Genomic DNA, 22,252 nt, shown 5'->3' with positions numbered 1-22,252 from the left:
GTGGACAGTGGTAGCCTAGTGGGTAGAGCTTTGGGCTATCAACTGAATGGTTGAGAGTTTGAATTCCAGTTCTGCCATGCAGCCACTGTTGGACCCTTGAGCAAGGCCCTTAACCCTCTCTGCTCCAGGGGCGACGTACGATGGTTGACCCTGCGCTCTGACCCCAGCTTCCACACAAGCTGGGATATGCGAAGAAATATTGTTGAAAGATTTGTTGTACTGTACACGTGTATATGTATATATGACAAATAAAGGCGTTCTATTCTATTGAGAAACTCCACTGACAGGCACAGAGCCCTACTTTAACCTCATTTTTCCTCTGGCATGAACTGGAATGTCATTTGCGAGCCAAACCTTCTCATACTACATCAGTACCTGACCTAACAGATTCACTTTTGACTAAATAGACACAATTCCTCAAGAAACAGTCCAAAACCTTGTGGAAAGCATTTCCAAAAAGTCAAGGCTGTAATAGCCAGCCCTTAAATACAGGACCAACTTCATATTAATGTCCATAGCTTTCGAGTGGGATGTCCAACAAGCTAATGGTCAAGTGCCCACATACTCTTGACCACATAATGTTGAAGTCTTTACAAATGTGACTGGAATTGAACCATGAGAGCAGATGTTATCAACATGGTCCAGCCCTGGACCACTGTGTTGCAATGTTAGTGTTCTGGGTCGTTATAGAGGTACGGTTGCTATAAACACTGCTTTAGCCTGCAAACGTACTGACCATGTCCATTTTGAGCAAACAGACCAGTTTAAACGGTCCACACTGGCTAAGTTGGCATTAATACCGACTGTTTCCGTGAATAAAGTCGGTTATGTCACTCCTGTTGGCCTACAAACTAATCCTATAGCTCTGAATATCCCAAACATTCATTCTTACCAGCGGGGCTCCGGTACATCCTCTTCATTCACCGAATTATCCACCGATTTCCACCCAAACCGAGATGAACAGGAAGATGAAGCGCCGGTCGGATGGATGCTGGTTCGGGTACAAACGGGATCCGTTGCAGCCGTTTATCACTGGCGACTGTAGAAGCTGTGCACGGTTCAGTCGGAGTCAAGGCACCGCCCCCCAAGCGGTCGCCATGGAGACGTGAATGACATAAACACGGGCACGCGCATGAAAACGAACATTCACGAGTACGGAGTTCCGGTGGAACTCGTAAAATTCGTTTTGCACCTAGAAAGGTAAACACGTGCTCACCAGCGATTAAAGAAGTGGTAATACTGTTGCTTGGCAACAGATGTGCCGTAAAAGTATCCAGACCTCTCATCTATATTTATATTTCGTTGTCAAGAGCACAATTTTCTATATTTTCGATCTTGTTTTCTATCTAAAAACAGGTGTCTACATACTTTTGGATTTATAGTATAGATTACAGTGAGGTCTATACCAGTATAGAAAAGATTGTTCAGGTCTAGACTTGTAGATAGAGCTGATCACAGATGAAATCAAACGTTTCTGGAGAAATGTTTGTTTATTAGGATTTTAACGTCATGTTTGACACTTTTGGTTACATTCATGACAGGAACGGTAGTTACTCATTACACAAGGTTCATCAGTTCACAAGGTTATATTGAACGCAGTCTTGGACAATTTTGTATCTCCAATTCACCTCACTTGCATGTCTTTGGACTGTGGGAGGAAACCGGAGCACCCGGAGGAAACCCACGCAGACACGGGGAGAACATGCAAACTCCACACAGAAAGGACCCGGACCGCTCCACCTGGGGATCAAACCTTCTTGCTGTGAGGCAACAGTGCTACCCACTTAGCCACCGTGCCGCCCTCTGGAGAAATGGAAAGCAAAATCAAATAATAATTAAATAATAATAATAAAACTTTTAAATGCTTGGGTGGCACATCAGTCAATTACGCAAGCCCACCACCATTCAGATGCGGGTTCAAATTTCAGCATTTTGGCCAAAGTGTTGAGATGGCGGGGCGCCCTGTCCACTCTTATCCACGGGAACGGACGCAGTAAAGACCTGCAAAGGTACACCAGTGCGAACACAATCAAATGTTAAACCTATTTCTGACATCTGTAGGGCGGCACGGTGGCTAAGTGGGTAGCACTGTCGCCTCACAGCAAGAAGGTTTGATCCACAGGTGGGGCGGTTTGGGTCCTTTCTGTGTGGAGTTTGCATGTTCTCCCCGTGTCCGTGTGGGTTTCCTCCGGGTGCTCCGGTTTCCTCCCACAGTCCAAAGACATGCAAGTGAGGTGAATTGGAGATACAAAATTGTCCAAGACTGTGTTCGATATAACCTTGTGAACTGATGAACCTTGTGAAACGAGTAACTACCGTTCCTGTCATGAATGTAACCAAAAGTGTCAAACATGACGTTAAAATCCTAATAAACAAACAAACTGACACCTGTATTTGGAAAATGTAGGTTTTATGAATTAATTTACATTTATGGCATTTAGCGGACGCTTTTATTCAAATCGACTTACAGTACCATGACAGTATACTGTCTAAGCAATTAAGGGTTAAGGGCCTTGCCTAAGGGCCCAACAGTGGTAATCTGACAGTGGTGGGGTTTGAACCAGCGACCTTTCAATTACTAGTCTAGTACCTTTACCGCTAGGCTACAACTGCTCTTAATCTCTTCTGATTTTAGAAAAAAGGATCTAGAAAGCCTAGGGTGTAATATCTACTTACATTTCAGCACCATGTAAAGACTTTTCTGAGACATTATCTGGGTTGCAGTGGGTCTGGCTTCCATGGAATCAGTATAGGCACAATGCAGTACCACATTCCCAGACAGGATGCCAATCTATTGTGGGCCTCAGTTCCTCTTCCAGGTACAGTTTGATCATGTCTGTATGTAAATGCTGGGGATTTGAACCCTGGATCCCAGCGGTGGTGGGCTGCGTCACTTGAGTGCCCACATACATGGTATATATTAAAAATAAAAAACAACACACACACACACACACCCCATTGTGCCAGAGACTGAGTTTTGCTTGCAGTGCCTCTAAGTGACTAAACATCCCAAAATAGAACCCAAGTGGGTAGAGATGATGTAAGCACTTACTGTATTCTCAAAGAAATATCTGATTTACACAATAACCAACACTTACTGATTAAAGTAGATAGCAGACTCTATTTTTTACTTTTGTATAATTAATGTTTATTTAAAGTGTTCATGCATCCGATCCTGATGTCATGCCTTATAGGAGTTAAATAAATGCTGTAAAAATAGTTCCTCTTCCTGATTGCCTGTTTCACACTGAATGTTTTAGCTCCGTTACTGAAACACATACCATAAAGTGAACTTAAATCTTCCTAATTTGTTATAAGTTAAATTACTGTGGAGGAGTTTATCCCAGTATATTTTAGTAAGCGCTTAACTAAGTGCTTCAAATCAAACTCTCTGCAAGGTTTTTGGGCATAAACTTCTCCTAAAGTCAGGGTTTTGGGCCACTTCAACACTTTATTACACTTTAACTGTTTATTCTCTGCCCTTTAAATGTAAACATGTTTTTATTTGAATCATAGTCCTTCTGCATAACACATTCATATCTGAGCCTCAGCATATAGACTTACATTTTCCACATGCATTTTTATATAGAGTAAATTTAAACTTTTGCTGTTTAGGGGGAACCATCACAGGTTTTTGTAAAGAATAGTGTTAATGTTGTAAAATGTTCAAAACAAATGAGAGCCAAATAGGTCATAATATCTGTTACATGGTCACTCTAGTCCAACTTATTCAGTATGCTTTGCCATAGCATAAACAACCAGCTAGCACAACTCCTAGTCTGTTAACCTGTTCTTATCCTGTCTGCTTATGTTTCTGTTCATGATGCCCCATTAATAAAAGTCTACTGAAAAATCAAGACTACTCCAGTTGGTTAGAAGTAGAAGGTAGAAGAGGAGTGTTGGCGATCTTGCAGAAAACACAGCATGTTGCTTCTACTCGCTAAATTGCTAAAACTACCACAATCATGTCTTTGCTACTAATCTATTTAATAAGTGGATAAATAATGACACAAATATGTAAGTGCAAGATTGTGATTTTCATACAACCCACAATAAATTGTTTTACTGAATCATTTCAGAAGTAAAAAATCTACCTGTAACACATTTAACTACATTAAACTCTACAGTTTGCATGTGTTAAGCAATGCTGGATCACAACAAACCAAATTCAGCACCACAGCACTAGATAATCACTCACAAATGATAAATGTATGTTTTATTTGCTAACAGTGTAACAACAAGCCTACTTGAGGACATCTGAAATACTTGTGTTGGTTTTGTAACATTATGGGACATGAGATGAAACAGTACACATAGCAAATATAAAATATGGTCAAAAGGTCAAAAATATGTGGACAACAGACCATGAGCTTGTTTAACATGCCATTTTAAAAGATTATAACATTTGTCTGTGGTAACTTGTGCCCATTTAGGTAAAATGAATGTTCCAATTCATACCATACATGTTAAATGGAAAGAAGTCAGGGTGTTGTGCAGGCCACTGGAGATCCTTGGACCTTGGCTAATGCTGCAACAGGAAAGAGTCTTTCTCAAACGGTCGCCACAAAGCTGGAAACATATGATAATGATAATAACAAGGGGTGTCCACATACTTTTGACCATATGGTGTAGTATAGATGAAAAACTCTTTATAGATATTTGTGAATACTTCAAGCAAAGAAATGCTTGTAGAACAAGGATTGATCTAAAAGATACATCATCATGGCAAAAAAGGAAATTAAATAATTAACTATACTGAGAACTTAATCAAGGAGAAACATTAAATCAAACATAAATATAAGTGGCACTTAAATTTTCACCATTCACAGACATTAACATAACCTAATAAATTCCACTTGCTAATCACTCATTGCTAATCTGTGTAATTCTCAATAGCTCACCCATCTATACCTACTAAATTCAGACTCATTTTGGGCTGCCTGTGCTTTTTAATGGTAAGCTTCTTAAAAACAAGTGAAGCTTTTTTCACATGGTCGCTTGTTTCTGGACAGCGTCCATGCAGCTGAGTCTTTGATCACAGTTCATCACTGATGGAGATAAGCTATGAGGGCTCATCCGGGCTGCAGTTAGTGGTTGTTTCATGGTTGCTTTCTGTTTGTCTCTTTTCCTCACTTGTTTGCTGTATCCTCTCCTCTTCACCATGGTTCGGTTTACGTTAGGAAACAAGCAGAGAGCTATGGATGTGTATTAGGAGCATGATGCCGATGCCTGTGGCAACCAGAGGAGCGAGTGGCTGGAGATCCACGCTAGAGCTGGTAGCTATGGAAAAAGATTGAGAGGAGAAAAAATGTGTGGGATTAGTTAGAGAGTGCCAGAGAAAATGATAGAGTGAAAATGAAGTCGAGAGAGAGAAAAAGGTTGATGTCGAGTAGGGTGGTTAGATGGAAAGATGCACAAATGGAGGTGGAGTGTTTATTTATTTATTAGGATTTTATCATCATGTTTTACACATGTTACATTCATAATTACTGGTTACACAAGATTCATCAGTTCAAGTCTTTAATATCAAACACAGTCATGGACAATTTTGTATCTCCAGTTAACTTGACTGCATGTTTTTGGACTGTGGGAGGAAACCGGAGCGCCAGGTGGAAACCCACACGGACACGGGGAGAACATGCAAACTCCACACAAAAAGGACCCGGAACGCTTCACCTGGGGATCGAAGTCAGGACCTTCTAGCTGTGAGGCGACAGTGCTACCCACCGAGCCATCATGCCACCGGGAGAGAAGAAATAATGCTTTTATCTTTTCAATGTACATGTAGGGTAAAGCAAAACAGGTGGGCTCCACTGACCCAGCTGTCTAATACACTAGCCCATCACTACTGAGACCAGAGTTCAAATCTCAGCAATGTCACGGCATGTTTGGGTGCTCTACATACACAGTTGGGTGTATATGAGAAAGAGAAGACCAAATGTGGAATCGGACACCTACTGTGTGGTCGAGCATCAGCATGAATAGTGGAGGAATACTTGGAGTGTAGCACATTCATCCATAAATGTTAGAATCTACCATTGGCTGGTGAAAAGAAGAGCCAGCATTGATGTCATGCATGAGGTGAAGAATGACAGCAAGGTGGGGGTTGGGCATGTCTAAATTTATATTTAAGAAATGCAATGTAGGTAGTAATGTGTGTGTGTGTGTGTGTGTGTCTGTGTGTGTGTGTGAGTACGTGTGGCTTACCACGGCAGCTCTTGCCATCTTTTTGCAGCATTCCAGTCACACAGCTACACACTGGTCGTGTAACCTGGCTGGTGCAGATCTGCTCACATCCACCATTATTGTCTTCACACCAATCTGCCACTGCAAAACACACACACACACACACACACACACCACCTTGCATAACTCCAGCACCAACTGCAATTACCTCACACAATTATATGCTCACATGCAAAACATTGCAGGCATCATTATCAGCCTTACATGTGCACATACACAGCCAAACAAGCAGAGCTGACACACACACTTTACCTCGTCTTCTGATTGGTCCCACAGACAGTATGTGTTCTTTTTGCTGACTGTAGTCAGAGTAGCTTCTTCTGTTGTGTGGACAGTTCTAAGGATAAACAGAATGTATGTGAGCATATGGTTCCACACACGTCTACGTCTATAACTGATACTAACAGAAAATAAAAGAATTATAATTTTGCTAAGAAACAAACAAGATATTTCACTTGAGCTAAAATTTGAATAAATACAATTTTCCTTGATAAATAAAAACAGCATAGACCAGCATTGGCTGGTTGCTTTTGCTGCCAAGTACACAGCTGTGTGTATAAGTGAGAGTTGTTAAATTGCAATGCCATGAATAAATCTCCAACTTGAATTTAGCCACATCTAAATTTCTTTGTTGCGATATATGGGTTATATGGGTTATATGGGATAACAAAATTGCATTCTATGTTTACCAATTACGAATCATGACCAAACAATTCCTTGTATCATCATACACTGTAAAAGCAGTTTTTAATTTTTTAACTTCCATCTCACAGTAAAAAAAATCTAATTTGTTTATAGTTACTACAGTTATTAGAAATGCTATGGCATTGCCAAAATTGGCAAAAAAAACACTTTATGTTCTTACCACTTTGCATGCGTTGGTGTCCGAGTCACACAGTGTGACGTCGCAATGCAGATGCACCTCATCATAATCTCCAATGAACTTGAATACAGTGACGTGGAAGCGGCAAGTAAGGGACACGCCATTCTCAGCCATGCCGATGGTGTTGTCCTTAATGTTGGGACACCTGAAACACATGCAGGTATATATATGACTTGTTAAAGATAATCTCATACTGAGTAAATATGCATGTCTTTAATATAAGCATGTCTGGGTGGGTGGGTCAGCCTTAAAGCACTCTAAAAAACAACCCAACAATCCCAAAAGCAATTTGTGAAAAGTCATCACCAAATGTTGGGTGAAATGCATAAGGACTGCCTTTCTATGGCCATCTATGGGAAAGCTGTGCAGCCAATTCAATCAAAAACCAAAAACTGCAAATGTGGATATTTGAATGTGAATATTTTGCATATTGACATGTTCCCAAGTGAATTCCAAGTATGGTCAATTATGCAGAGATGAGCAAAATAGCCACCGTGTGCCAATATGTTTGCCAACATTGGGCCCTCTTTGCCTAAATGTGCAGATGTAATTATGACGCATTTGCTGTTCATGTGGCTGCAGTCATAGGAACTGAATGTAAGCTTACAAATTCAGCTAGAAAATTATTTATATGGACAGTTTGAAGGCAGTGACACTGGTAACAAGACAAAATCCTATATATTCATATTTCTTTCAGATATGTGGGTCATTTACAGGGAAATTTGCTTCTGCTTATAAATGCATGAGACTATATTATGTAGAAAAAAATGATCTACCCATATGCTTGAGTTTATGCGAGTGTTTTTACCCTTTCTCTATGATGATATAGCGTAGACGATCACTGCTGTAGCGTGATGGCGTGGCCCAGCACATGTTTACTATGAGAATGAGCTGGCTGTCGTCTGCACCTTCCACAAACACACCCACAAACAGCACATCTCGCGTACTGAGCACCACCTCACCCTCCCGGTATGGCTGGCGGTACGAGGAGTTCTTATACAGAGCCATCTTAGTGATGAAGTTGCCCTCCTGGGTGGGGAGGGTGAGGTTTATTACACTGTGGGACAAGAGCAAGAGCATGTTCAAACATGCCTAATAATCTTTAATTTGCAATAGAGCAACTGCAAACTGGAACAGAAAGTTCGGCTCTAATTAAGATAATGTTGAGCCTTCCCTGTGTGGCTAAAGCAGCTTTAATTCTTCTGTGAAGGTTTTCCACAGGACTTTGTGGTGTGTCACTGGGAATGGCAATTTGGTGAATTAACATTAACTAAATAAACTGGAATACTGATTGTAAGCAAGACCTTCGGGATATTTAACCAACATCAGTGCCAGAACTCAGTAAGACCAGAAAACCTGTTTAGTTTTAATAAAATTAGCACAAATTGTCACGTGGAAAGCCTTTCCAGAGAAAGGTAAGAGCTGTTATAGCCACAGGGGTGGGGCGACTCTATAATGGCCATGATCATGGAATAGGAGGTCCAACAAGCTCATAGTCATGTGTCCACATATTTTTGGCCATATAAGGTGTATAATCTTGATTTTATGTTGATTCGTACAGGTTTTTGTTTTGGCTCAATTTTTCATATAGTGGATTATATAATTTAGATAATGTATATCTTGGCACAATGAACATTTGCATTTTCAGGTGTGTGGCTGTTTTTATGTATTATATTTATTCTTATTTCATTTGTTTATTCTTTAAACTTTTACTCAGTCACAAATTATTTAGGCATTTTGGCCCTGTCACGTCATTTTATACGTAAACTTTGTAGTTTGCAATTATGTTACCAGTTTGCAGTTACATTACACATGCCTATAGCTGAGACCATGCAAACTGAGTATTTGCTTTAAATAAATACATAATAATAATAATAAGGATAATATTGTTCTTGTCAAAGTTCTTTCAATACATTTAATTAAAGAATCATTTTCTCTTATTGAGTGTGACAGACATAATTAATGTATTAATATAAATTAATAAAAATAATAATTAATAAAATAGACTTTTTATACTCAACAAGGATGCCAATAATTCTGGAGTTGATTGTAAGTAGAAATACTAAGTAGATTACACCTAGCAACAATAAAAATCTCATGTCACATTAATAAAAAGACACTTGTTTATTTATGTAGCCATTATGAATGTTGGGAACTAATATAACCACAGTGAGCCACTGACCTCAGCATGGGCTTAAGCACGGTCTCCAGGGAGATCTTGATATCAAGCTCATAGGCGCAGGAGAACTCCACATTGATGGTCTTATCCCTGGTCACCACGTTCCCGGTGTTATTCACACTCTCAATCCACACCGTGTTCTTGTACATGATGTGCGTTCCATTCGACTGAACAGAAAGATCCAGAGACTCAGATAAACACACTCACAGTGCAGACCTGTTCTTAGGGAGTTCTTAGAATGCATCTAAGCAAACATATTAATTACCTCTCTGCAGAGAGTTTATTTGTCATGTACTTTGTACTTATATAGATGTTTATACAGATGATTTAGGGATCGGAATGCTGTGACTCTATGATTTATTAGGGAACAGAGAAGTCACCAGCTGTAGTCAATTATAATCGCTTTCAAGGAATTAAAAGGCCATCACACCATGTGAAATGCTATTATAGCAACTTCTACATAACTATGCTAATAAAATGCTGATAGATATGCACTTTTGACCCTGCATGTTTGCAGAACTAAAGAACTCTGTGTTCATTCAGTTATATGAATCATTAAATTTCCAGTACATGTCCCTTACAAGTGTAGGTAAACTCTTCATAGGTTTATACATGTTTGTAAATCACCATCTAAATATAATGTCTGTGAATTTCTGTGATGGATGGATGATGTACCTGTACTATGGAACCACAGTGGCCTTTGGTGTTGTTGATATGGAAAGAGATAAAGTCTTCGCCCTCGATGCCAGGGCACTTCTGGTCGTTGATGCGAACATCTTCCCTCTCGAAGCCCAGCTGGAACAAGCGACACTTTGATATGGAAACTTCCATCAGAGCATGTTTACAAGTCACCTCGGCTTGGATTATGTCATCCTCGTCTGTAAAAAAGAGAAGATAACAATGATTTAAAATGTCTCTTTTAACGTCTCCTACAGTATATGCAGTAATATAGTAATACAGGAGGTGGTTGTATGTGCAGACTTTCAGCTGGCAAATAGCCCCACTGAGATTTGAACCCAGATCTCAGCGATGGTGGGCTAGCATAAATCTACACACATTTTCTTGTTTTGATTTAGATTTGGCGGTTATTGGCTGCCTACATTACCTAATGTCAAGGAACAGGTCTGTGTAGAGTAGAAAGAGAGTAGGTTCTATCTGAAGTGCACGCGCACACACACACACACACACACACACACACACACACACACACACACATCTATCCCTCTTAACTTACTGATGTCATTGTTTGGAAGTTCTGGGCAGCCACAAAGGTCTCCTCCGTTTTCCTGTTCACACGTGTTGTTTGTGCAGATCTCTCCTGCACAGGGGTCATAGATCCATTCTGCTAAATACATGTCCAGGCACAAAGTTAGCACACATACAGTACAAACATAATACACACCAAGACAGATATTTAGAAGTTCACTGCATATATTGACTATAGCTATTGGCCCATCTTGCCTGCCAGTATAAATAGGGCTAGTTTGACTAAACTCATTACAGTTACAGCAGAACAGAGGGTTTTTAGTCAAAGTCAGGAAGAAAACCCATTCTATGCTCAGAGGAATTACTCAAAAAACATTTATTAGATGTCATTAATTAGAAGCTGATGAAATGACATTGTCCATGGGTGGGAACCCTGAATCATTAAGGCATCAATTACAGATTTGGGATACACCCCCTTTTCCCACATTAACCCTCCCTTGTTTCTTCCCGTTTACCCATATAATTTGGATGGCAGTGGATTTTGCAGATGGCAGTGTGCCCTTACAGCAGTTCTCCAGGGCGATCCACTTGGTGGTAAGCGTGCCGAAAGAGCGGCAGGCCTCTGCGTAGGCAGCCATGGAGCCGCACACCTGAGCCTTCCTGTGGTTGTAGCAGCCATCCAGGTAGCAGGACTGGTAGAAGGGATGAGGGTCCAGCAGGCCATGGCATGGCTGGAAAAAACCCTTGAGCTCGGTCAGTTTCAGACAGCTGTCCTCGCCCTGTAGCTCCAGAACATCTGTGTTGTCACAGGACTGAGCCAGTGCTACATACTGAGTCTCATCACAGCTGCAACAACATGACGGTGAGAAAAAGTGAAAGAGAGATAAGAAATGTGAGGGATTTGAGAAAACCAGGGTGAGGGATTGGGGTGTCTGACCCTCCTTATTCATATTTGGATCCTATGTCCTCAAAAAAGGCAAAAACAACAATCTGGGGGGGGGGGGGGGTTGTTAGTTAGCTAAACTGTAACTTCAGGCAAACTAGGTGATGTTATGCAGCTATCTATTTAATACTACTTATTATTTGTAGGCTCAGCTACTGATGTTGGACAAGGACTGGCTTACAATCAATGTTCCAATTGACACCTATTTTGAAAATAATATCAGATCAGAAAAATATATTAGATTAAACAGTGTCGTGATTGAAAGACCAGTACTTACTGTGTGGTCAGTAACTAGTGAGCTGTGGCCCCCTGGTGTGTGGTGGCGGAGCTGTGCACTATGTAAGCCCTTATTTATGCTGTAACCCTTGGACATGGTTTATCAAGAGTGATGTAAGAGAACTCAACTGGCCTGTGACTGTGGGATTAATAAGAATGTTGACTGTAAGCCATGTCTTCTCGTCCAACATCAGTGCTAAACCTTATAAATGAGACTGAATAGGCACAAATTCCCACACACATCAAAATCTGTAACAGCCGCAAGTTTTCATATTTCATATTGTTGCCCATGACATTGAAATAGAATGTTAAACAAGCTCATGGTCAGGTGTTGACATACTTTTACTTAAATAGTGTACCAGAGTAAAGGTGAAAATCACTCACATAACCCTTCAGTAATAATAAAGACACATACCTGTTTTGCATGCCATTGGTTTTCCAGCTCTGTGCGAGCTCCAGTGCGCTGACGGCAGGTTTCCCGCGAGATGTGATGTAGTCGTCAGTAGGGTCTCCATTAAAATTTCCACACAGACCACACACCTTGTTCTGCAGCCGTGGTCCCATTGTAATACTGAGGGTGTTGAAACGGTTATAGCGGACCTGGATGTCCTGCTGTGTCTCGATGACTAGAAAGCCTTCAGACGTGGAGACGCGGGTCATCAGGCCGGTTACAAAGGGTATAGACACAGGTGTCCCATTCACCTGAGGGAGAGAAAGGTGGGCAAATTTAGGATCCTTGTTTACAAAGACTCATAACAGAATTAATAACAGAACACATGGAAAATGGATATGAATGGTTTAATACTAATGAACAAGACTTTGCTGAGTAAACATCACATTTAATGGACCTTAACAGTGTTGCCAGAGATGAGGATCTTCTCCTCGTTAATGTAGAGGTAGGCGTGTGAGATGGTGGTAAGGTTGGGTGTGCTCCACTTGTCGAAGTTGGCGATAAGTTGGAAAGAGAGTTCAGGAAGCTTGTGGCAAATGGTGGACAGGACGAACGAGCAAGAGGCAGGAAGACGTAATGAAGCGCCATCAAATGTGCGGAAAACGCCACCTCCTGAAGCCACACAGTGCTGGTTGCGGCGGGCGAAGCAGCCACGGACACCATGGCGTAACACACACTCCTCCTCGGCCTTGCAGCGGCGTGGGTCACACTGAACCAAGTTGCGGCCGATACACTGGCAACGCTTGGTGCAGTCGCTGTTCCAGAACAACTGTTTAGGCTGTAAAAAGATGGGGGCAAAGGGTATGAGATAGAAAAACGGAAAAAGGCATCATAGCAAACTACCCAAGCAACCCCATATAGTCCCGTTACTACATACCCTCAACTGGGTTCCTATATCTGCCTACATTTAATTTAAATCAATGATGCTTGTCTACCAAGCTAAAAGCCCACGAACCAAGAACCACCACAAACCAAGTCTGCTAGGAATTTCAAACTATTGAAAGCCTAGTGACACTGTCCACAGTCAAGCAAGTTGGACTAAAACTCGTGTGTTGACTATTCTTTCTTGCTGACATAATCTCAAAATGCTTTGAGACTTCTCGGTGTCGTCTCTTACCTCATAGTACTTGCCATCTGTGTAGCAGCCACAGTTCTGGTTAAGGATGCAGCTCTTGCCGTTCAGCACATAGCCCTGGTCACACTGGCAGCCCTCCACACAGTGCTGGTTACAGTCCCTCTGTCCACGTGCTGGGGCACACTGAGGCTGGCACACCATCATACAGCTTGAGTAGTGGCTATTCACTGGGCATGTCAGCACTGCATGACAGGGGATAGCAGACAGGGGGTCAGTGCAGTGAATGGAAAGTCAAAATATAATGTAAATTCTACCACACCATACTTGATCGATAAAAGCTAAAAACAAATCTATGGCCAGTCTGGATATTTTGAATATGGCTACAAAATGCAGGTAGGGGGTAGGACTCTTCATCCAGTTAAAAAATTAATGCAGTTTTAATTCAGGGTACAAAAAATAATTATGAAACAAAATTCAAATCAAAGTTGGCCCGTGTATCAAGTAGGTTTAAAAAAACAGAAATTCCTAGTTTGAACACTAGATGTCGCTATAAATCAGTCTAAAACGCTCCCCGTTTTATTTCCCCATAATTGAAAACATTAACGTTGAACCTATATCATGGGTGTCCAAACTTTTCTTGTTGGGGCCAAATAGAGTAATAAAATATACAAACACGGGTCACAGACTCTTTTGTAATAAAACAAAAATATATAATAGACCTTGATTACTATAAAGTACACTTATTTTACGGCTATAAGGTCAATCACAGGTCTTACCACAGGGTGTAGAACTCCTCCAGCCCATCACAGGTACTCCTTGGATCTGACAAGTACTGGCGTAGATCTGCAACCAATTACAAATAGTCTCCCGTGCCCCTTGGTCCACACACGTGTCCTGCAGGCAGCTCTGGTAAAAGTATGCTGGTGGAACCTTGCTGTGGCATCGCGCAAACACCCCTCCACGATCAATAATAAGTCCACACAGCCTCACCGCCTCAGGCTCAACGTAAACATACAAGCCCTCGGACAGATGAAAACGGTTTCCTGGGTTAGCACCTTCAGCCTCATCGATGTTAATGCCACCCACTGTCTGCATAGGACCAGGTACTTCCGCCGCCAGGCCTCTTTCCACCAATCCGCAGCGAGGACAGGAGTCACCACACCCCACTTGACAGAAAGTGTCCCGTTCTGCCCACATCATGCCCCATTCACTCACACTAAGAGCGAGTCCGGAGATAGGCATTCCCTGGCATAGCCCACATGTTGAGTTATAGATTGTCCGTGGCAAAGAAAGCAGGAGGAGGGTACTCCAATCAAACGCCACCTAGAAATAATAAACTGTTAGAGTCTTAAACATTGACATCACCAACAAAAGGAGTCATTTTATCAAAAGAGTGCTGTTTGTGTTAGCAAGATGTACAAACGGCAAAGCTTAGGAGGATCTGCCATAAAGAATGAGATAAACTGCCCAAATCCAGGTGTGCAAAGTAATTGCTGCCAAAGAGGCTTCTACAATGTAATTTAAATAAAGGTTTTAGATTCTTTTGTGAACAAGAGGGTTCAGTTTTAGATTTTTAATTAACTTTCTTAATTTCACTGTGTTACTGGGTGATTAAGTGTAGATTGATAAGTAAAAATGGATGTACTTCTCTGATACTTCATAACAAGGTTCCAATGATTACAGGTGGTACTTCACCTTCAGGCCAAAGTCTGTCTCCACCAGTAACTGTAGTCCCAGGGTGGATATGTTGACTTTTCCAGTGCCCAACTTCAGAGGCAGGTACAAACGCTCTTTATTTACCTTGTAAAAAGAAATACAGAGGTAAAAATATTTACAACCACATTGTTCAAGTCAAACGTTTACATACACTTTTAAGGAACAGAGTCTAATGGTTTTTGCACCTGTCATTTTTCTGCTGGTTCAGAATTATGCATTATGCATGCAGTTTAAATAATTTGGTGATGTAATCAAACCCCCCCAAGAAGTAGAAGATCCTGGATTACAGGTCGATCTGTCAACAGTCAAGCAAGCTTGGCCTTAAAGGCTGCTAAGCAGGAAAAAAACTTTTAATGCATCAGTGTGGGGCAAAGCTGTCAAGATGCAGTTTATAATGCAGCGGCAGCACAGGCTGCTTTCTAAGTTCTGCAGCAATGGGTGCTGTAGTGGTTGTACATCTTGGTTGTATTTTCTTCTACACTCAGAGTGTGAGGGTTTTTATCTCCTTTTTGTATTGGCAAAGCAGTTTAATAAAAATCTCACAGAGCCAGAATGGAAAGAGCCTTGGGTATGATATGTGGGGGGGAGTAATGACGTTTACAACCACCACAGTAATCGGTGATGTAAGTACACACATTAGTCTGAACAACAGGACTGCTGTTCAACTACCTGGCTCTGACCTCACATTTTCTGTATTTCTGACACCTCTGATCTTACATTACAGAACGAGCCCCGGCATCTTTCCTCTCCCCTCTCGATTATTATTTGATCTAAAATCTTTTAGATCTTTAGATGCTGGTGTGAACTTCTTCCAACCATCAGTCAAATATTTGTTTTTCTGTGACTTTAGGCCAAATGATAACAGATAGAGACTGCAATCAGATATTCCTGAATGTTCTCGAATTGAAATGTGCGCCTTTGTGTTTGTCCCCGTCTGCTTGCTTACAAATAACTTAGTGACATTAGCAGGAAGTGTCTGACCTTCAAAAATGTGAATCAATTTAACATTAGATTATTAAATATTTAACATCAAAAGAATCCTGAAATCGTCAGTATTTCATCAGTGTGCAGATGTTGAACCTTATATTAATTCAGTAGCCTGAAAAAGGGTTTAACACATCCTGAAATTTTGACAATTCTCATGTTACTCATGCAGTGTGGTCTGATCGTCATCTAAGTCAATAGACAAACCCAAGTTAGGGGTTTCATTGTTAATATGATTAAATTTGTGGGTTGTTGAGGTGCTCTGATCTATAAAAAGGTGCACGCAGTCTACCTCCAGTCGACTCCTGTTAATGAGGACCACGCTGATGGCCAAGTATTTAAAATGCTTTGGTGTTTATCAATCCACAATAAAACCAAGAGTCAACTAATGGAAAAAAATCAGTACTGTATCTTCTCTCCCTAGAAGTGGGTGTACTTCAAATATCACACCAGTTGCATAACAAACGACCCCAAGGGAAACGTAAATATGACTGAAGTTACTGGTCAGTAACATTGATAAAACTGTAGATGTTTTAAACTGTTGATGTAGTATTGTTAAATATGTAAGACTGTCACAATAATAACATTTGTATTAGTCATCTCACCGTGACTGTATGTTTAAAGCTTCTTGACATTTCAATTTCATATCCATAGACCTCCAACACAAAGCCTCGAACCCAGATGGTCTGCCCTGTGTCCCTCTCCTCATTTCGAACAGAGAGTTGGAACCGAGGCAGGCCCCCTGCACCTATCTCTCCAGCGAAACCCTCATTCACACTTCCATGTCCAGCCCCATCCTCCTCCAGTCCACCACAATCTGTGGTGACCAAATGAAGTGTGCAGCTGCTCTGCAGGTCAAATGGAACACCTCCAAAGGGCAAGTAGTGACCATATCCAGCTACCGCACATGTAGCCTCCGTCCGGGGCTGGCAGAAATACAGGCCATCGTTCTCTTGGCAATATTCCTCAGGGTGACATGGGGAGAAGGTGCAGTAGACACTGTTGTCTGAGCCATTGCAGAAGCAGCGTTCCTGGCATTCCCAGTCGGTCCAGAAGGTTTCATTGGTAGCTAGTTGTTGGCCCATGTAGAAGCAGCCGCAGTCACTGCGAGCCACACAGAGCCCATCACGGAGGGCATAGCCCACTTCACACTGGCAGCCTTCGGAGCAAGGGTATGGACACGGCTCGTCTGGATCATCCAGATTTTCGCAGGTCAGTGGGCAAGCAGTCGTGCACTCATCAAAGTGGCTATTCGCTGGGCAGGGCAGAGCTAGATGAGAGAGACACAAAGCAAAGTCAAAATCACTGCAAAACTTACACACCTGTCATAACACTTGTCTTAGGGCTAAAAATGATTCTTACGGCAGTTTGTGGCACTTCTCCATGGCCCAAGGTTGATCTGAGCATCCTGACAGGCAGAAGCATAGGCCTGCAGTGAAGAGCACAGAGCCGAACGATTGCCCTCCTTCACACACATGTTGTACAGGCAGTTCCTGAAGTAGGGCGAAGGGTTCACGGACAAGTGGCACATTAGGAATGAACTGTTTGCTGGGTCGTTAATGTTCCCACAAAGCCAAGGGCTCTGGTACAGCCGTAGGTCAGTACACATGCGATAGAGATCTTCGCAGTCACCGTTGCATGTTAGGTCATCAGCTATTGCTCTCCAGCCTTCAACAAACTGATCAGACGTGTCAGCTTGCCGGCCATTGGGCAGACGAAGGTCATCCAGTGGGTCTCCATTGAAAAAACCACAAAGGCCACAGGTGGAATTATAAAAAAGGGTTGAAAGTGTTATGTTGAGAAAACCTTGGTGGGAGTATTTGGCTCGGATTACACCAGTCCATTCCACAACAGTGACATTTCCAGAGGCACGGTACACCACAAGAGGTTCCAGTGGATGGACGTATGGCAGGACTACTTGCTCCCCATTTATCTAAGAAGATTTAGGAGAAATAAATGTTACATGACTGTGTATTCTCAGCATACGTAACTTCAGAAATCAGAGCTGCATGGATGTGTGCAATAAACAACAGTATAAAATATGAGTTTTACAAACCTTAACAATGTCAAAATCAGAGCCACCTATCTGTGTCTCTAGGTGTTGAACTCGGATGACCACCGGCCTCTTCCAAGCAGGACCTTTGTTCACCAGCTTCCTGCCAATCTTTACCTCCACTGCTGAAACATTTATTGGTAGGCGCCCCAAAGTCTTCACCAGATAGAAAGAACTCTCATCAGGGAACGACATGGACGAGCCATCGAACGTAGACAAGATGTACATCTGAGACAGCGAACACATGGCATCTCTTCGAGGATAACAACCAAGCAGCCCCACTTCTGCCGTGCATACCTCCCCCTCCTGGCAGGATTCATTGAAACATGTGACCTTGCCTGCTGGGCCACACACACATCGCTGAAAACACTCGCTGTCTACCTCACCTCTCTCGCCTGTCCAAAAGGTTTCATTGAGAGCATAGTACAGGCCATCACGCTCGCAACCACATTCGGAACGTCGTACACAGCGGCTGCCGCTCAGCACAAAGCCCTGGTTACACTGACACCCCTCAGTGCATGGATGTGTGCAGTACAGGTGGGCAGTCAGGTCAGAGCAGGAGGGTGGGCAAGCACTTGTGCAGACCTGGTAGTGGCTGTTCTCTGGACAGGTCAGAGCTGAAAACCAAAAGAAAACTAATGAGGATACAAGTAATAAGAAGATTATTAAACAACCAACAGATGTGAGGTGACTTACCACAGAAAGTACGAGACCTCCAGGGTCTGATGGTAACCCCCAGTGCTTGGCATGCCAAAGCGTATGCCTGTATAGCCTGGCAAAGAGTTGTGATGTTGTCCCGATTGCTGCACATATCATACACACAACTATAGACAAATGCAGTAGGGTCCACCACAGCCCGACAATCTCTAAACGGCCCGTCGGTCTTGTTGATGAGCCCACAGTAGTCGGGCCGAAAGTAAAAAGCTTCAGCGGCCGGTTCACACATGCTGCAGTTCTGGGAGCAACCATCCGTACAGCGGAAATCCGTATCCTCCGCTCGCCAGCTACCACCCAACTCAACAACGCTTTCTGCTAGCGAACCGTCCGGCAGCACAGGGTCGTCAGCAGGGTCGTCGTTATAGTTGCCACACAAGCCGCAAGTATTGTTAAAGTAGGAACTCGGAAGGGAGATGGAAGCATAGTGCTGCCCATCATACGTTACCAACAGACCAAAGTCAGTTTCCAAGGCAACTGCGACACCAGACTGGTATACCCTGACGGCTCCTAACTGGAGTTGAACAGGTAGAGTCTTTAAGAGATTATCGACCTGAAATAATAATTTTAAAATGATTTCAGCTCACGGTTAAGTATGAGTGGAAGAGATTATGCAGACGGAACCTAAAGGAGGATACCAACCTGTACAGTTCCCAGGGTTCCTTTCGGCAGTGTAACTCGATGGCCGTAGACCTCCACAGTTACATCTTTCAGCCAGGATACGGTGGCCACACCTCGATTTTCATTTTTGGCCTCAACACTGAAAAATGGAAGACCAGCCACCTCCCAGCAAGGACGAGCCAGAAGGTAAGAACATGTGCCCTGTACAGATAGACACATTGATCAATTATCAATGAAGAGAGCTTATATTACAACATCAAAACATAATAATCTGTTTTAAAAGCTTTAATTAAATTGACACATGGTCAATGCAGGCAACCAATATTTGCATTATGTTTAGCACAAATTTCTTTTGCAAAATGAGGTTACTTGGAAGTGGTAGAGGAAGCCATCAAAGGTATGATAGTGAGGGTCTCCAAACACCACACAGGTGCTGGTTCGAGTGGGCTGGCAATAGTAGGCTCCCTCTTGCTGCTCACATGTTTCCAGTTGGCCACATGGAGCTGCTTGGCAGATGACTTCATTGTCCAAATCCAGACACCTGCATCGCTGAGAACACTGATCTGACAGCCAGAACACCTCCCCACGTCGATAAAAACGTCCTTAAAAGAAAGATCAGTCAGTGGGTTTACCTGAGCAATCTGTTAGCCTTTATAAAATACCCTGGTACAGGAAATAGATCTACACAAAGTTCACCTCTTACCGTTATAGCTGCAGCCATTGGCTGGATCTATCTGTTCTGTGTCAACACGGAAGAGCCAGCGACCAGGCACGTTGACGTTCGTTGTCTGCTCAATGCTGACTACATCATTTGTGCGGGAGCCAGGCAGGTTGAAGAAGTGACTGACATCTCCACCATTAAAACCTGACTAGAAAGGTCAGCAGGGTGCAAAATATCAGATCTGAGAAGAAGAAAATTAATTTCTTGGCACGAGTGTGGTGCAGCCATATATTTGGCTAGCCCACCACGATGAAGACCCAAGCTTGAGACTTGAAGGTGCCATCAACCTGAACGGGCACTAAGCAGAGGCTGTGTTTAAGGAAAAGAAGGTGGATGGGGAATTACTCTTTCTGCCATTGCAACAGCAACTTCTGCTGACTGGGCAAGGCATCAGTGCAAGTGGGGGAGGAATACACAGAGCATAGCGTGATCCTTTATATGTGTGCAGTTTCACATGTCTCGAAAGTGTGTGTCAGTTAGAGTGTCAGTGACGGTGTTGTGCTCAGGATTATTGGGTGTACAATGTAAATAAATCATGCAAAGTCTGTAAAACAAAAAACAGCCTCAAAAGAAATCAGCCAATTTACCTGTGCAGTGGTTCCACCTAGGCCAGTAAGAGGATCTCCCCCACTAGCCGTCCCAGTGCTCCATGCAATTTCTCCAAAGTTAAACATGACAAAGGAAATCACACCATCTGAGATTAACACTGCCTGGAATGTGTTCACCTACGACATGTCAAACATTTTCCTCAGATTTTCATCGGGCACAAACAGATCAATCAGAAATACAGTTATGGCAGTGTTTAACTTTCCCTTACCGGTGTTGTCTGGCTGCCACCGTAGAAGGTCACTTGGTTCCAGGTGGCAATGAATACCCACGTAGAAGTGAAGGATGGCATGTTCTTGATATACTTCCTGACATCCTGAGTGGCTCTCTCTAGGATCTCTGGCTCTGTAGTCTCGCGGTAATAGATGTCTCCACGTATTCCATTGTGTACATCAGCCCATAAAGGAGCAATAAATGATCGGCTATCACTGAGAGGGAAAGCCTCAGGAGTAAACTGGCTCACCTGAACGTTGAAGGAGATCACTCCATTGTTGTTCACCTGTGTGGTAAGAAAAACATTGTTGGATTTGAATTTGAATAAATGGGTAATGCTGAAGTAATGCTAAAGTAAACAGTCCTATCAGGATTTATGTGGCCAAACATCAAACCCTGTTCCGTATGATCCATGTATGATACATATTGCTCTATAGTACTCACTCTACCAGCTTTGCTACCATGTTCCCTGCCTGGCTAGTGTCACTTTGATCAGTAAGGAAGACTGGAATGACATCCCTCTCACCCACAGACCAGGGCCAATCTTGCTCATTTGTAGTCCTTTAACTCTTGTAATCCTTAATATGGTATTACCAGTGAGTGAATCTCCCAATAATAGGGTAAACTGATTTGGGTTAACATCAAGAAACTGATCTGTACCTATCTGAAGCAAGTCATATAGTAATATAACACATATTTACACCTTGATTTACTTACATATAGGGAGCGGTAGGGAACATTGAAGAAGATAAATGTAATTTGTAAAGAAATTTCTGTAGAACTGCCATCATCCATCTTGGGGGTTTCTAAGTCCCTGTGGGCTGGTCCAAATGGGTAGAGGGTATCCTGAGAGATGGCTAAAAAGAGAACAGTGTAGAACAGTAAATTAAATAAATGCAGTGAAAATAAAAATAATTTCCAAGGCATGAATGTCTCTGTTGCTGTCGCATTAAAAAGCAATCTTTGCATAGAAATAAAAGTAAATAATCGTGTTAATTTTTAGTGCAATTTATAGCCAATCCTAGCTAACAAGCCGTAAATGAAGTGCTACCAAGACAGAAACAAAAGGAACAAGCGAGACAGCTCACCTTCTCCAGAAGCAAGAGTGCAGAAAAGCTGAAACAGCGACACTAAAGCGCTTGTTTTGACCATCCTAAAGACCTAAAGCACACATATGAAATTAAAAATCACCAATTATTATCAATCCTAAATGTTAGTGCTTGTGTTATATACCAAATGTTATATACCAAATGTTATATTGTTTTATTTACTGGCAGTGACACTGGACATGTTCCTAAATAGCTTTTACTGTACATGACAATTGAACCATCAACCACTGATAAAAGCACATTAACAAGGCAAATA

At 42.2% G+C, this 22,252-nt stretch overlaps 1 protein-coding gene across 1 annotated transcript; it reads right to left on the bottom strand.

Annotated features, from left to right (window-relative positions):
- Positions 1–4,200: 4,200 nt before the first annotated feature.
- Positions 4,201–22,041, bottom strand: tecta (tectorin alpha). Its single transcript, XM_062989101.1, has 25 exons — positions 21,976–22,041; positions 21,605–21,744; positions 20,886–21,173; positions 20,656–20,793; positions 20,051–20,216; positions 19,717–19,949; positions 19,369–19,548; positions 18,709–19,279; positions 18,016–18,629; positions 17,322–17,892; positions 16,565–17,229; positions 14,955–15,059; positions 14,036–14,582; positions 13,302–13,501; positions 12,582–12,962; positions 12,149–12,435; positions 11,080–11,360; positions 10,543–10,653; positions 9,984–10,186; positions 9,312–9,475; positions 7,938–8,186; positions 7,112–7,274; positions 6,499–6,583; positions 6,208–6,327; positions 4,201–5,280 (listed from the first exon to the last, which is right to left on the bottom strand). The coding sequence occupies exons 1-25, from the start codon at positions 22,037–22,039 to the stop codon at positions 5,177–5,179; spliced, it is 6,630 nt and encodes a 2,209-aa protein (XP_062845171.1). The 5' UTR covers positions 22,040–22,041; the 3' UTR covers positions 4,201–5,176.
- Positions 22,042–22,252: the final 211 nt, after the last annotated feature.

Source organism: Trichomycterus rosablanca, chromosome 26, assembly GCF_030014385.1.
Source record: "Trichomycterus rosablanca isolate fTriRos1 chromosome 26, fTriRos1.hap1, whole genome shotgun sequence".
Classification (NCBI taxonomy): Eukaryota; Metazoa; Chordata; class Actinopteri; order Siluriformes; family Trichomycteridae; genus Trichomycterus; species Trichomycterus rosablanca.
Note: the sequence above shows the minus strand (reverse complement) of the source record. Positions and strands in the feature narration are given on the sequence as shown.

Coding starts and splice junctions, on each gene's coding strand:
- tecta (XM_062989101.1), bottom strand. CDS start 22,039: ATGGTCAAAACAAGCGCTTTAGTGTCGCTGTTTCAGCTTTTCTGCACT. Junction 21,745..21,975: donor CACTCTTGCTTCTGGAGAAG/GTGAGCTGTCTC, acceptor TTCTCTTTTTAG/CCATCTCTCAGGATACCCTC. Junction 12,436..12,581: donor TCTCTGGCAACACTGTTAAG/GTCCATTAAATG, acceptor TCTCTCCCTCAG/GTGAATGGGACACCTGTGTC.